The sequence below is a fragment of the Chiloscyllium plagiosum genome, unplaced genomic scaffold (assembly GCF_037043375.1).
Source record: "Chiloscyllium plagiosum isolate Xiang-an unplaced genomic scaffold, Cpla_swu_hap1 HiC_scaffold_39, whole genome shotgun sequence".
Lineage (NCBI taxonomy): Eukaryota > Metazoa > Chordata > Chondrichthyes > Orectolobiformes > Hemiscylliidae > Chiloscyllium > Chiloscyllium plagiosum.
The window spans coordinates 81,936,195-81,949,794 of record NW_028270177.1 but is presented as its reverse complement, the minus strand read 5'-3'; the positions used below and the strand labels follow the sequence as shown (position 1 = coordinate 81,949,794).

General features: G+C 40.7%; 2 protein-coding genes across 2 annotated transcripts; both read right to left on the bottom strand.

Moving 5' to 3' along the window:
* Positions 1 to 214: 214 nt before the first annotated feature.
* On the bottom strand, positions 215 to 1,577 carry LOC148138790 (putative G protein-coupled receptor 139). Its single transcript, XM_087981369.1, has 2 exons — positions 1,508 to 1,577; positions 215 to 1,143 (listed from the first exon to the last, which is right to left on the bottom strand). The coding sequence occupies exons 1-2, from the start codon at positions 1,575 to 1,577 to the stop codon at positions 215 to 217; spliced, it is 999 nt and encodes a 332-aa protein (XP_087837495.1).
* Positions 1,578 to 11,949: 10,372 nt separating this feature from the next.
* On the bottom strand, positions 11,950 to 13,317 carry LOC148138789 (putative G protein-coupled receptor 139). Its single transcript, XM_087981368.1, has 2 exons — positions 13,248 to 13,317; positions 11,950 to 12,848 (listed from the first exon to the last, which is right to left on the bottom strand). The coding sequence occupies exons 1-2, from the start codon at positions 13,315 to 13,317 to the stop codon at positions 11,950 to 11,952; spliced, it is 969 nt and encodes a 322-aa protein (XP_087837494.1).
* Positions 13,318 to 13,600: the final 283 nt, after the last annotated feature.

The following is a 13,600-nucleotide window of genomic DNA, read 5'->3' as shown; positions in this document are numbered from 1 at the left end:
GCAGTATGTAAAATCGAATTTAAATGTCCAATCAAACATCGAAGGAATATCTGCGTAAAGCATTTTTTTTGCACAAAACAAGTTTTGAATCGAAGGCAACTTCGATGATTTACACATAACAAAGCGGTTCAAGACTAACGCGAGAAGGTCTGCTCCATCCCGAGGGACGAAGAAAAATTATGTGATATTCAGTTTCAGCTACAAAGAGATTCGGCTAAAATATATTGTCTTGTCCACGGCTTTTCCACATGATATGATTTGTTTTCTTCCATAGAGATTTCGCCACATTGTTTAGCTCTTCTCTAAATTTGTTCTGGGTTGCTGCATAAATGCATGAGTTCAGGAAACAACTCAACAACTTCAACATATTTCCTGTTTCAGTCGCGATGTATTCAGGGTTGCTAAAGTCACCTCGGTAATAGTTAGGGTGTGACAATCTGGTAATGACCAAACTCACCGAGTGCGTCAACCAAAGCAATATGAAACTGCCTGATACCGATAACAATAAAATAATGGACTTCCTCCGGTTTTCCATCCCTGATTGTTTTGGCTTCTCAGTTCTATGGCCCTGGAGTCCTACGTGAGTCCTGTTCGCCACGACAACACGGTGGATGGTTAAAGAATTAAACAAGAAAATTAGGAGAAATGGAAGCCAAACGGCCCAGGTGCTGTAGAACCAGACAAACGCCATTCCGGGAGATGAAGCAATGAAAGTTACACTTGACTGGCAGCCCCATTCAATTTTATTAATGATTTGCACTGGTTCATATGCAAACAAAAGCGGGATGTTCTTTAATAAGATCAGAACGGAGATGATTATTAATATTGTGATTGCAGTTTTCTTTGTGCAATATTTTGTCTTTAACTTCTGACAGCAGATCGCCACAAATCTGTCAAATGTGAAGGAAACGGTGAACCAAACAGTTAGATCCACACCGATGGTAATCATGTATACAATGAGCTTGCACACAGGTGTGTGGGACAAGAAGGAAAATGGGAAGTGATAACTCAAAATACGATACACTATAATACTATTGATAATAACCAATAGATCCGATGTTGCCATGGCCACCATGTAAGCCGAGATGCAGTTGGAAAGACCACAGTTTCCTCGGAAAAGAATTAAAATATTCATCATGTTCGCTGTCAGAGAAACAGAAATGATCGTTAATATTGCAATGCATTGTTGAAACAGAGGAAAAAATACTTTTGAACACATTCTGAGTGATTTACAAAATAGAAAATTTACCCAAGCATTTAATATGCCGTTCCAGTCATCATTCTATGTGGTATTGTCGGACTATCTTAAGATCAACAGACATATTTTCAGAGGACTCTTATGTTGAATTATTATTGCTAAACTACTAATGCTTCGAGAAAAGGGGAATAGGAAAAATTGTCTCGACAGGATTCTCGATATTGTCCTTGTAACACTAAGACATACAGTATGTGGCATTAACATTGTAAAACGAAACTCAATTAAACACAAACTGATTGAATGGTTTACCTGGAAGACTAAAAGCTGCGAGAAGTGGATAGTAAATCTCTTTCAACAGCAAAATCGGTGCTTTTGCCATTTCTGAGAATGAATGTCTTCAGCAGAGGCTGAAGGTCGTTGACTGGTGTGTGGCCAAGGTATGGAAAGGTAATGTGCATTTATACATGCATCAGACCTCTAGAGATGAAATTACCTCAAATCATCACTGATACTACTCACATTCACCTGTGCAAAGAAAACCAACTTTACTTTTGCATAATTCTCGAAATAAAGTATGATCTGCACCTGGCATCGTTGACTTCATTTCCATTGCCTTTTCTGTTCACTGGATTCTAATGTCATGTCGTTTACCTCATTTCTGAATTTTGACCATTTTCCTTTGCGTGAAATAATCTTGCCTCATGAGTTGGCATCTAGGTCTTTTTTGTCATTGATCAATTATCGACTGTACTCTTCTCTGGCCAATTGCCAATTGTTACATCAGTAATGCAGATGGCGGCTCATCACAGTCTAACCATTGTCCAGTTTCTGAAATTGAATCCTCAGTCATGATTAATGGACAAGTGAATATTAAACGATTGATTACCATCCTGGAGATTCACTGCTCTCCACATCCTATTCAATAAAACTAGTAATTTTCTTTCTTGCCTTTAGCAATTCCATCCTCCCAGCCAATAACACATTCTAGTCAAGGTGGGAATTACATAATTCATGTGATAGCCTGGAAATGAACACCGAGCATTGAATGAATCTCAGTGTTTCTTTCAGAAAACAAAAAGAAGCTACTAATGTTTAAGAATATAGAGGAGGAATTGAATATCAACACATCAGGAATGAAGTAGTGTCAGAGAAATTAGTTGGGCCATATAATCTCCTGGTCCTGATAAACTGCACTTTGGAATCGAAAAGGTGTAACTCGAATTGTAGTAGAAAAATTGGTTTGAATTTTTCAAAACGAAACTGAATTCGGAAAGAGTACAAGAGGATTCTAAAACTGCCAACGTGTCGTACGTTTTGAAAAATAAGGAACGTGACCAATTATTTTTAACCGTGAGACAAACTGCTGAACACCTCTTGTTGAAGACAGTGCAACAGATTCAACTGTTCAGTTAAAAACAGGAGTCCACGTGGAAAATCACAGATTAATCAAGCAAAAGCGACATGGTTCCAGAAAAGGAAAATAATTTCTGAGAAATTGGTTCGAACTTTTCGAGAAAGTCTGACATTAATCGCAAGGAACAGAAACAGTCAGAGTGTTCAAACTAACAGAAGGCTTTTCGCAATGAACCATGCATAAGGATAATACACAAATGTCCGTGGTATTGGGGATAGTATATCAGCATAGTTTGAAAACTTGATATTTGGCAGGAAATAACAATTGGTCTTCAGGAGTGAATTTCGGAAATGGTGATCTGTATCGGTAGGTTTTATCAAGGCTTCAACAAAGGTCACTCCTGGTACTACAAATGTTTTGTAATCGACGTTAATAATTTGCAGGAAGCAAGGGAATGCACTTTTGCCAAATTTTCAGACAATACCAACAACAGGTGACATGGCAAAATCTAAGGGTGGTACAACCAATCTACGGAGCGTAACTGATGGGTTAAGTAAATGGGTTTAATTATGCCCACCGGAATAAAAAGTGAAAACTAGAGAAGTTGATCATGCTGAAAGGAAGAACAAGAAAACGCAGCATTATTTAAATGAAAATGACGGAAAAAAGATGCAGAACATAAATGCTTGAAACATAGGAATGCACTGGGAGGTGCAAGAGGTATTTAGGAAAACTAATTGAATTTTGGCCCAAATTTCATAGGGGTTGGATTAGAAGAATATGTAATAGTTACTGCAAAGTGCTGGTGAGGCCACATCCGGAGTCCTGTGAACAATTTCCATCTCCTTATTTCTTTAGGGGCAGTTCACGAAATTTCAGATACACAATCCCCGGTGTGGAGGTTCTGGCAAATGTGCAAAAGCTTAATGGAAATCTGCTGTGGGAAGTTTAGAATTATGAGAGATGATGTCATTAAATGTGTAGAATTCTGAAGGGACTTGACGAAGTAAATGCTGAGAACACGTTTTTCTTTATCGGAGGGTCCAGAATTAAATGATATTGGATCAGAATAAAGGCAATTCAATTTAACACTCAGATAAGATGGAATTTCTTCTTTCAAAGGATTATGCCTCGGGGCCCCTTGCCCCAGTGAGCTGTGGGTAAGAGTCCAAGCTTCTATTTAAGGCTGAGATCGATAGATTCTGATCACGAAAGGAATCAATAATTAGTGCAAAAGTCAAGAATGGGAGGTGAACAATATTGGGTCGATCGTGCTGCTGTTGCATGTCAGAGTCAGCTCGAGAAGCTATGTGGTCTATTCATGTTCATACTTCCTGCGACCTGATGGAATTCATATGTACGACTTATCACCTCAAACCGTATTTGGTTGCTATGTCCATTGCCAGGTAGAGAATTATTTTGTGTTTTTGCAGCGTGAACTGATCAACTATTGCCTCCTTAACATCTTAGCAATCACCACGAGATTACTGGATATAATTTTGCTCGCTCAGATGGAATGTTCATTCTCAGACATTTCGTCACCATATGAGAAAACATCATCAGTGAGCCTCAGGCGAAGCACTGGTGTTATTGCTCACTTTCTGTCCATGTTCTTCGGTTTCCTCGGGCTGGTGATGTCATTACCTGTGGTGATGCCATTTGCTGTTATTTTTCTCAGAAAATGTTCTCATGCAGCTTCGTGTTGGCTTTGGGATGGTTGCTTCTGCAGTTCAGTACTTGGTCCCCATTCTCCTGTGACATTTAGGAATTGCACATTGTTGTGGTTTGAGTCATCTTTTTCCTCTTCTTCCACAAACGAAGCTGCATTAGAACATTATTTCACGAGGCACCGCACACGGCAGCATAGGGGAACTACACAGTGCCAAAGAAAGCAGTATTCAAAATAGCAGGCACCCAATCTACCCACTCCTCTCTCTCCTCCCTGACCTATCACCTTCATCCTCTCCCCCACTCACCCATTGTACTCTATGCTGCTTCCTCCCCACCCCCACCCTCCTCTAGCTTATCTCTCCACGCTTCAGGCTCATGCCTTTATTCCTGATGAAGGGCTTTTGCCTGAAACGTAGATTTCGAAGCCCCTCGGATGCTGCCTGAACTGCTGTGGTCTTCCAGCACCACTAATGCAGAAGCTGGCTTCCTGCATCTGCAGTCATTGTGTTTACCCAATCAACACAGCCCGTCGATTTCTGAGCAGCAATCCCGAACAAGCAGACAAACCCGTGCAGAATTCCTGGCCACTACATCAAACCCATCTCAGAAATGACTGCTCTAACCACTTTGGCATGATTGTCACCCACAAACACACGAACAGACTAAAACAGCAGCTAATGCACTTTTTAAAAAAACCTGCACAGACAACAAGCAAAATAAATATCATGTACAAAATACTATATTCGACAAATACGCAGAAAACTAGTCACCAGATACATGAACATCAAATGGCCACTAAACACATGACCCACTATCTCTATTTCCTTACATAAGATGAGGGAAACGAACGTTTTAAAAGAAATGGGAGTTTGCCTAATGTTTTCAGTGAAATCGATGGTAACAGGAAATGGAGGATAAGTGAAGTGAACGTTCAGAGGGTGTTAGTAAATTGACAACAACTGAATAGCAAATGAACTGAGGCAGCGAGATTAATGCAAAATGTAAAACAAATGGCGCTAGAGACAAACCAAACATGCCTGCTTAACATGCGCATAAGAGCGTCTGACCAAAGGAACAAGTTATCCAAAACTGTGTAATCTAATTATGGATGAGACATCATACCACGTTGTAAAGGAGATGGTTTCAAAACACAACGGGAAGCAAAGACCGTTTTCTGTTTACAAATACACAGCAGAATGGTGGGGTTGTATGTCACGAGATATGGGTCCAACATCATGGTTGAAGCCATCTTCATGGGTACAGACCTTGGCTATCAGTTTCTGCCTGGCAAGTCTGCGTTGTTGTGTATCTCAATGACTCCCTTGGAGAGCGCTAACTTCAAGGTGCAGACTGAATGTCCTTGATCACTGAAGTTTTTCCCAAGTTGGAGTGAACATTTCTTTCTGGCGATTGGTTGTGTGGAAACCATTTCTCCATTGTTGCAGTGACTGCATGGTCTTGCCAGTGTAGAATGCCTCAGATCATCCTTGTTTGCAGAGCATGAGGTAGGCAATCTTGGCCCAGTCAAATCAGTACCTTCCTTTTACATGGTGAGTGCTGATCCCACATATGATAATAGCATCCATGTCGATGATTTGGCAGCGTTGTGCCATGTTGTGGTCGCTGTTGTCCTGAAGGCTGGGCAGTTTGCTGTGAACGGTGGTCTGTTTAAAGTTTGGAGGTTGTTTGAATTCAATATGACATCAGGTTGACCTTGGTGAGGTATTCGCCACCACCGATGTCATGTTAAAGGCTTCAAATAGCGTGGTATAGTTTCTCCTTTCTCGCGACCTACTGGATGATGCAGCGTACTCTGTCCATCGTGTCCAAAATCTGTTTTCTGAGGAGATCATTGTGGAGTTTCACCGTGGCACATCGCAACTGGGTTTTGATGATTTGAACATCGTATCCCGTTCTTATGATGACATATTTCGGTACCATCAAGTGTCTGTCGCCCTCTTTCTCGTGCCCAGCAATCCTCTGTATATGTAGAACCTGTCCTCGGGGATGGTGTCCTTACCTTGTTTAAGGTGGAAGCTACAGGTTTGTAGCATATTGGATGAGGAAAATCTGTTACAGAATGTACTACCTGGTCTGAGATCCATTTCGAAGGAAGTGGCGAATCTCAAACCATTGACCTGTGAAGGTGAGGTTTACTCGCATCTACCAGGAGGAGCAGGTAGAGAAATTACAGTATTATGAGACATGGAATCATGTCAATCTTTGTTGTTGAGATATGCAACTAAGAAGGACTATTGTCAGACTAACGTGCCAGTGCGTGGAATTTAAGGTGAGACGAGAGGTGCTCCTTTATGTAGAGTAAGGTAAGAGTGCCCAGTGTAAGGTGAAGCAGTGGTGGAAGGAGTATTGGAGAAACTCCAAGCTCCAGGAATACAACTTGTCCTTGCCAATGATATTGCCTACAGTGGTCGAAACTCCAGTGCAGAATCAGGCAACTGAAGAATTGCAGGAAGTTTATACTGGGATTTCTCCTGTCTGTGTGATCACAAGGTCACGAACCCACCAGTTGAAACAGAAGCAGAAATCACAGAATACAGATGAGGAAGTTGAAGTAGAATTCTCAGAGACCATGTTTGACCCAGTGACTCAGTCAGAAAAAGAATAAGTGGAGGACAAGGTGGATATTTGTCATGCAAAGCAATTAACTCAGTTACAACAGGAAGTAGAAAAACAGAAGCAACTAAATCAATTAGTGAACAGAGACAAAAATCTGAGGATATTCCTGAATGTTACGATCTTAAAAATGATATCTTGATCAGGATACAGAGACCATGGTATATCAGGCGGATGAGCAATAGGCAGATCTTCATCAAGCCGTGTTATCATGGTGTTATATAAAGGCGATGTTGCATGTAGTATATGAATTACCAATGCAAGGGCATTCACTTGTTAAGAAAAAAATCAAGGGAAAATACAAAACCATTTATCTTGGCCTGGACCATATAAGGATGGGTTTGACCTTTTTCCACACATACCACAGCTGAAAGGACTACAGAAGTGGTACACAAGCTTTTCACTAGATGCAGACAACCGCCGAGAAACAATCAGATCAAGGGGCAAATTTTACGTCCACATTATTCCAGCAACTTATAGAATAGTTACGAATACAACAATTCAATCTATTGCAGACCATCTGGAATCGCAAAGGAGCGGTCGAGAGCTGGCATCAGGCTTTTAAGACATGTTGAGAGTTTATGGTCAAGACTATCCAGATGATCAGGATACAGAAATTCCGTGTGCACCTTATTTTCCATTCGAGATGCAACAAACGAATCCAGAAAATTCAGTCCATTTCAATTCCCTTTCAAGCATGATGTGAGAGGATCACAGAAAATAATTAAGGAAAAAATGGTGACTCAGAATTCAGGGACCACACACTTGGATGTTTGTCAAATTTTAGAAAATCTGTAAATAGCCACTGACCATGGCTTCAATTTGGAGAGACTAAATTGTATTCTTTTATTGCATGAGTGGGAGTTGTATTTATTGGAACAGCACACCATTTCAGTATTGTGTTTTTCTCGTGAATAGTAGTAATAGGGGAATGGATTGGTATGATAATAGTTTAGTTAATTTGTTGACTGTTCTAGTCAATTAAATAAGTTATGATTTGTGCAATGTGGAATCAGTGTCAGGGATTCATTTCACTTAACAACTGGAAGTTGCTGGAAAACAGGATGACGCATCTTTTCCTAGTCCATTTAAAAGATTATAGGGCATGGCACTCCCCTTTAGGTAATGCAGTTTTTGTTCTAAGAGGGGTGGTCATTACCCTCTGTATAACACAAAGACAGCAGGTGTGCTTCTTGGAACACATCTTCTGCAAGGGCAATGTCGGGAGTCTGAACGAAAACTCTTCAATTATCTGGAGAAGTGAAGGTCCAAAGACAATCAAGAAGTTGGCCACTCTCGAGGACAAAGCAGCCCACTCATTTGGGTGTTACATGCACAAGTAACTACTCCCTCCCCCACCAACTCACAGTCGCAGCAGTACGTACTATCTACAATAAGCACTGTTGAAATTCACCAAAAATCCTCAGCCAACATCTTCAACTTCCCCTCCAAGCTACTCTCAATCCTGTCTTGGAAATATATCAGCATTCCTTCACGTTCGCTGTGTGAAAAGCCTGGAATTCCCTCCTTATTAACATTGTGTTTACTCCACTGTAGATGAGATGCAAATGTTTAAAAAAACAGCAAACCACTACCTTCTCAAGAGCAGCGAGAGCTGTTCAATAAACCCTCCCATCCTGGCACCTTTCCCTGTCACCTGCAAAACCTGCGCCCACACATCCTCCCTCACCTCCATTCAAGGCCCTAAAGGAGCATTCCACATCCATCAAATTTTACTTGCACATTCACCAATATCATTTATTGTATCCGTTGCTTCCGATGTGGTCTCCTCTACATTGAGGAAACTGGACGCATCCTAGCAGAGTGCTTTAGGGAACATCTCCGATGCACCCGCACCAATCAACCACACCGCCCTGTGGCCCAACATTAAAACTCTCCCTCCCACTCTGCCGACGACATTGAGGTCCTGGGTCTCCATCACCGCCACTCCCTCACCACCAGACGCATGGAGGAAGAACGCCTCATCTTCTGCCTTGAACACTTCAACCCCAGAACATCAATGTGGACTTGAACAGTTTCCTCATTACCCCTTCCCCCACCTCACCACAGTTCCCAACTTCCAGCTCAGCATCGTCCCCATGACCTGTCCTACCTGCCTATCTTCTTTTCCACCTATCCACTCCACCCTCCTCCCCCCAGCCTACCACCTCCATCCACTCCCCCACTCAACTATTATACACTGTGCTACTTTCTCCCCACCCCCACCCTCCTCTCACTTATCTCTCCACGTTTCAGGCTCTCTGACTGTATTCCTGATGTAGGGCTTTTGCCCGAAACGTCGATTTTACTGCTCCTCGGATGCTGCCTGAACTGCTGTACTCTTCCAGCACCACTAATCCTGAATCTGGTTTCCAGCATCTGCAGTCACTGTTTTTACCCAATCAATGCTGGCCAGACAGAAATGCCGATATCCCACCAATGAATAAAAATATACATTAAGGAGCAGGGGCCTTATTTTTTTTGTGAAGAAACAAACTACAAACTGGAGGACGCTGAACAAATAATGAGTCATTTGAACGAAAGAATCGAAATGATCATCAATGATATTTCTCTATAGAACTGAAGTATGGATTTCTGTAGAATTCTTCAACAGCTGAACTCGGGAGAACAACACTGAACGTGGGTCTATTAATTCACACCAAAACACAGAGAGTGTTGGCTAAAATCATAGCCTGAATCCACCATTAATTGGGTTATATCTGAGGTAGGTTCTGAGGCTTAACTTGCTCACTTCAGGATTCTCAGTTTAATTTAAATATGCAATAAAAGGGGGAAGTAATTGTCTCAGCATTTGTTCTCCTGTGAGGCTTCTTAACAAGTAGCCAGATTAAATGTAGATTGGCAGACCTCACTTTCTCCTAAATGTAGATTGGGGCAATTTACTCGAATGGACTTTTTGCCGAAGTAACCTGTTCAGGGACCATGACAAAAGGCCATACAGGAATTGAAAGTATTTTGCTGTTTCTGGGATGGAACATATGTTCGCGGTTTTCTGTGAGACAGGAGAAAATAATACTTGATTACCTGTTGGAAAATGAATGTTAGTTAAATAAGATCGTCTGGAAAAAAGAATGACCTGGGGAAACGGGATTAACGGCAGCAAAGGCTGTGCTTCAAAGAGATAGTCAATGCTGAAGGTAAAATGTAACAGGGGAGTTACTCCTGATATGAAAGCAAGCTGCAAACTTGGTGGCTCCATCGCAGTGATCAATAAAGTGAATGAACGTGTCGAAAAGACCATCCACAGTTTCACACTATAAACTTGATGCTCAGAAACTTGTGTAAGAATTCAATTTCAGGATGCCTCAGTCTTAGACATTCGCAGAACAATACCATTTAACATTCAAACATTAGGCACATCCAAAGGCAGACAGTATTACTTGAAATCGGAGCTAAATTCCTCTACTAATTTCGTAAGAGGGCAATTCCATTCTCAGGCTGAACATGCGGACTTGGGAGGTAATAATGTGTTAGCTACGGACTATAAAATGTTTCAGTATTTGATTGTCTGTGAGATTTCTGAAAACAACTATCGAATTGAAGGTAGCTTCGCTAATTTTCATATAACAACGGGATTCAAGCCTGACTGGGAGAAGGTCTGCTAATAACGTCAAAAGCATATCAGCCATGAGTGATGGATGAGCCGAATCTCCTAATTCGGTTTCTATGGCGTAGGGTCTAATGGTTGTCTGCTACACAGCTTTTCCCTGGATCTTCCCTCACTTCTGATGATTGACTTCCATTTGCCTGAAAATGATCAGCTAAAACTGGTTGGACCGAAGACTCCTCTTCCGTGCTGTGTGACTCTGTGAGTCTGTTACATGTTTATGCCATCTAATTAAATGAGAGCATACGTGTATTAAAAATTGTACCTGTGTGAAGAAAAGTGGGTGAGCAAACCTAAATAGCCTTCATCTGGTACCAATAAAGAAAACAGCACTGCACCATTTCAGTCAGAAAATAACGAGTGGGCATTAAGTATTGGCTAAGACAGTGACTTAACCTTCCCTTTGTTGAATCTAATACAAATATTAGGATTTGATTAAGGAAATCTTATTTTATGAGTTAAGAAAAAAGCATGTTGTTCTGATTTCCCACAATGTGACTGCGAGCAGGAACCATGGGTCAGAGTCTCAGAACAGGGCGTAAAACGTTCAGTATTAAGATGATCAGAGAGTTTCCAAACGGACACTGTGGAGTACACCCGAAACGCTTATTTCTTGATGTCCTCATACTCACTGCGATGCTGTGCTCTTTCACCTTACTGTTGTTTACCTGTGGAGCTCTCTGGTTCAGAACGTAATTGAGATCAAGACTGTCAATACGTTCAAGAAGGAGACTCGTGTCCTTCTGAGGGCAATCGGGATGAACTGATATAGGAAGAATGCGGAAAAAAGCGTTGTGGTGAAAGATCGCTCGTACTTTCCACACTTCCACGAAACGACGGTGCATATGTGCACTCATCAATGAATGCTTTAATCATATGCCTCTGTGTACTGGGAGATAAATTGCATAAATTGTCGGCTACATCTATTCAAATATTATTTTTTATTCAGCATTATGCAATCACTAGGACACCAAGGAAGGACATTTTGTTTGTCTATTTAGCCGTATATAACGTTTACAAGTGTTATTTTGTCAGATGATCGAGTGCCTTTCCTGCAGTATTCACATGAAATATGCAGTTCACAAGTTTGAGGCAGCAATATCTTTAATTATTTTTTCCAGACAGAAATAAGCTTGACCGGGATTTTAAACTGAAACGTTGGATCTGAGTGTCTGCAATGGACTAATTTACTTATTTGTCAAATGTCACCGCTCATGATTTTTAAAAAAAAATGATTTTTGAGATTAAAGGTAGTATATCCATGCAAATGCAAACTTTTCAACTAAACAAATGAAAAGCAGGATGTAAAATCGAGATCAAATGTTCACTCAGACATTGAAGGGATATCTGCATAAAGCATTTTTTTTTTGCGCAGCCCGAGGGACGAAGATACTTCTTTGGCGAATATCAGTTTCAGCGGCAAAGAGATTCCCGTTAAATATATTTCTCTTGTCCACGGGTTTTTCAAATAATGTGATTTATTTTCTTCCACAGAGATTTCGCCACGTTGTTTAGCTCTTCTCTGAATTTGTTCTGGGTTGCTGCATAAATGCATGGGTTCAGGAAACAACTCAACAACTTCAACATATCTCCTGTTTCAGTCGCGATGTATTCAGGGTTGCTAAAGTCACCGCGATAATAATTACCATGTGACAGTCTGGTCATGACCAAACTCACTGACTGCGTCAACCAAAGCAATATGAAACTGCCTGATACCGAGAACAATAAAATAATGGACTTCCTCCGGTTTTCCATCCCTGAATTGATTTGCTTCTCAGTTCTGTGACCCTGCAGACCAATGCGAGTCCTATTTGCCACTATGATACGGTGGATTGTTAAAGAATTAAACAAGAAAATTAGGAGAAATGGAAGCCAAGCAGCCCAGGTGCTGTAGAACCAGACAAACGCCATTCCGGGAGATGAAGCAATGAAAGTTACACTTGAATGGCAGCCCCATTCAATTTTATTAATGATTTGCACTGGTTCATATGCAAACAAAACCGGGATGTTCTTTAACAAGATCAGAACGGAGACGATTATTAATATCATAATTGCAGTTTTTTCAGTGCAATGTTTTGTCTTAAACTTCTGACAGCAGATCGCCACAAATCTGTCAAATGTGAAGGAAACGGTGAACCAAACAGTTAGATCCAGACCGATGGTTATCATGTATGCAATGATCTTGCACACACGTGTGTGGGACAAGAAGGAAAATGGAAAGTGATAACTCAAAATACGATACACTATAATACTATTGATAATAACCAATAGATCCGATGTTGCCATGGCCACCATGTAAGCCGAGATGCATTTGGAAAGACCACAGTTTCCTCGAAAAAGAATTATAATGGTCATCATGTTCGCTGCCAGATAAACGCAAATGATCGTTAATATTGCAATGCATTGTTGAAAAAGAGGTGAAGATACTTATTAAAAGCTTTTGAACACATTCTGAGTGATTTACAAAATCCAAAATTTACCCAAACATTTAATACACTGATCCAGTCATCAATCTATGTGGTATTGTCTGACTCCTAAAGATCAGCAAATATATTTTCAGACGACTCTTATGTTGAATTGTTATTGTTAAACCAGTATTGTTAAAGCAGAAAAAGGGAATAGGAAAAAGTGTCCTCATGAATTGGTACCTAAGTTACTGTCATGATTCTTGATATTGTTCTGGTAACATTGAGACATTCAGTAAGTACCATTAACAAGGAAAAATTAAAATCAATTAAATACAAACGGGTTGAATGGCTTACCTGGAAGACTAACAGCTCCGAGAAGTGGATAGTAAACCTCTTTCAACAGCAAAATCGGTGGTTTCGTCATTTATGAGAATGAATGTCTTCTGCAGAGGCTGAAGATCAGTGACTGGTGTGTGGCCAAGGTATGCAATGGATATGTGTATTTATATATATATCAGACCTCTAGAGAGTCAATTACCTCACATTATCACTGATATTACTCACAATCACCTGAGAAACGAAAAGAAATGTTTCCTTTGCATAATACCCTCAATAAAAGAAGATCTCCACCTGGCATCGTTGACTTCACTTCCGTTGCATTCTCTGTTCATTTGTTCTAATGTCATGTACTTTTCCTCATTTTTGAA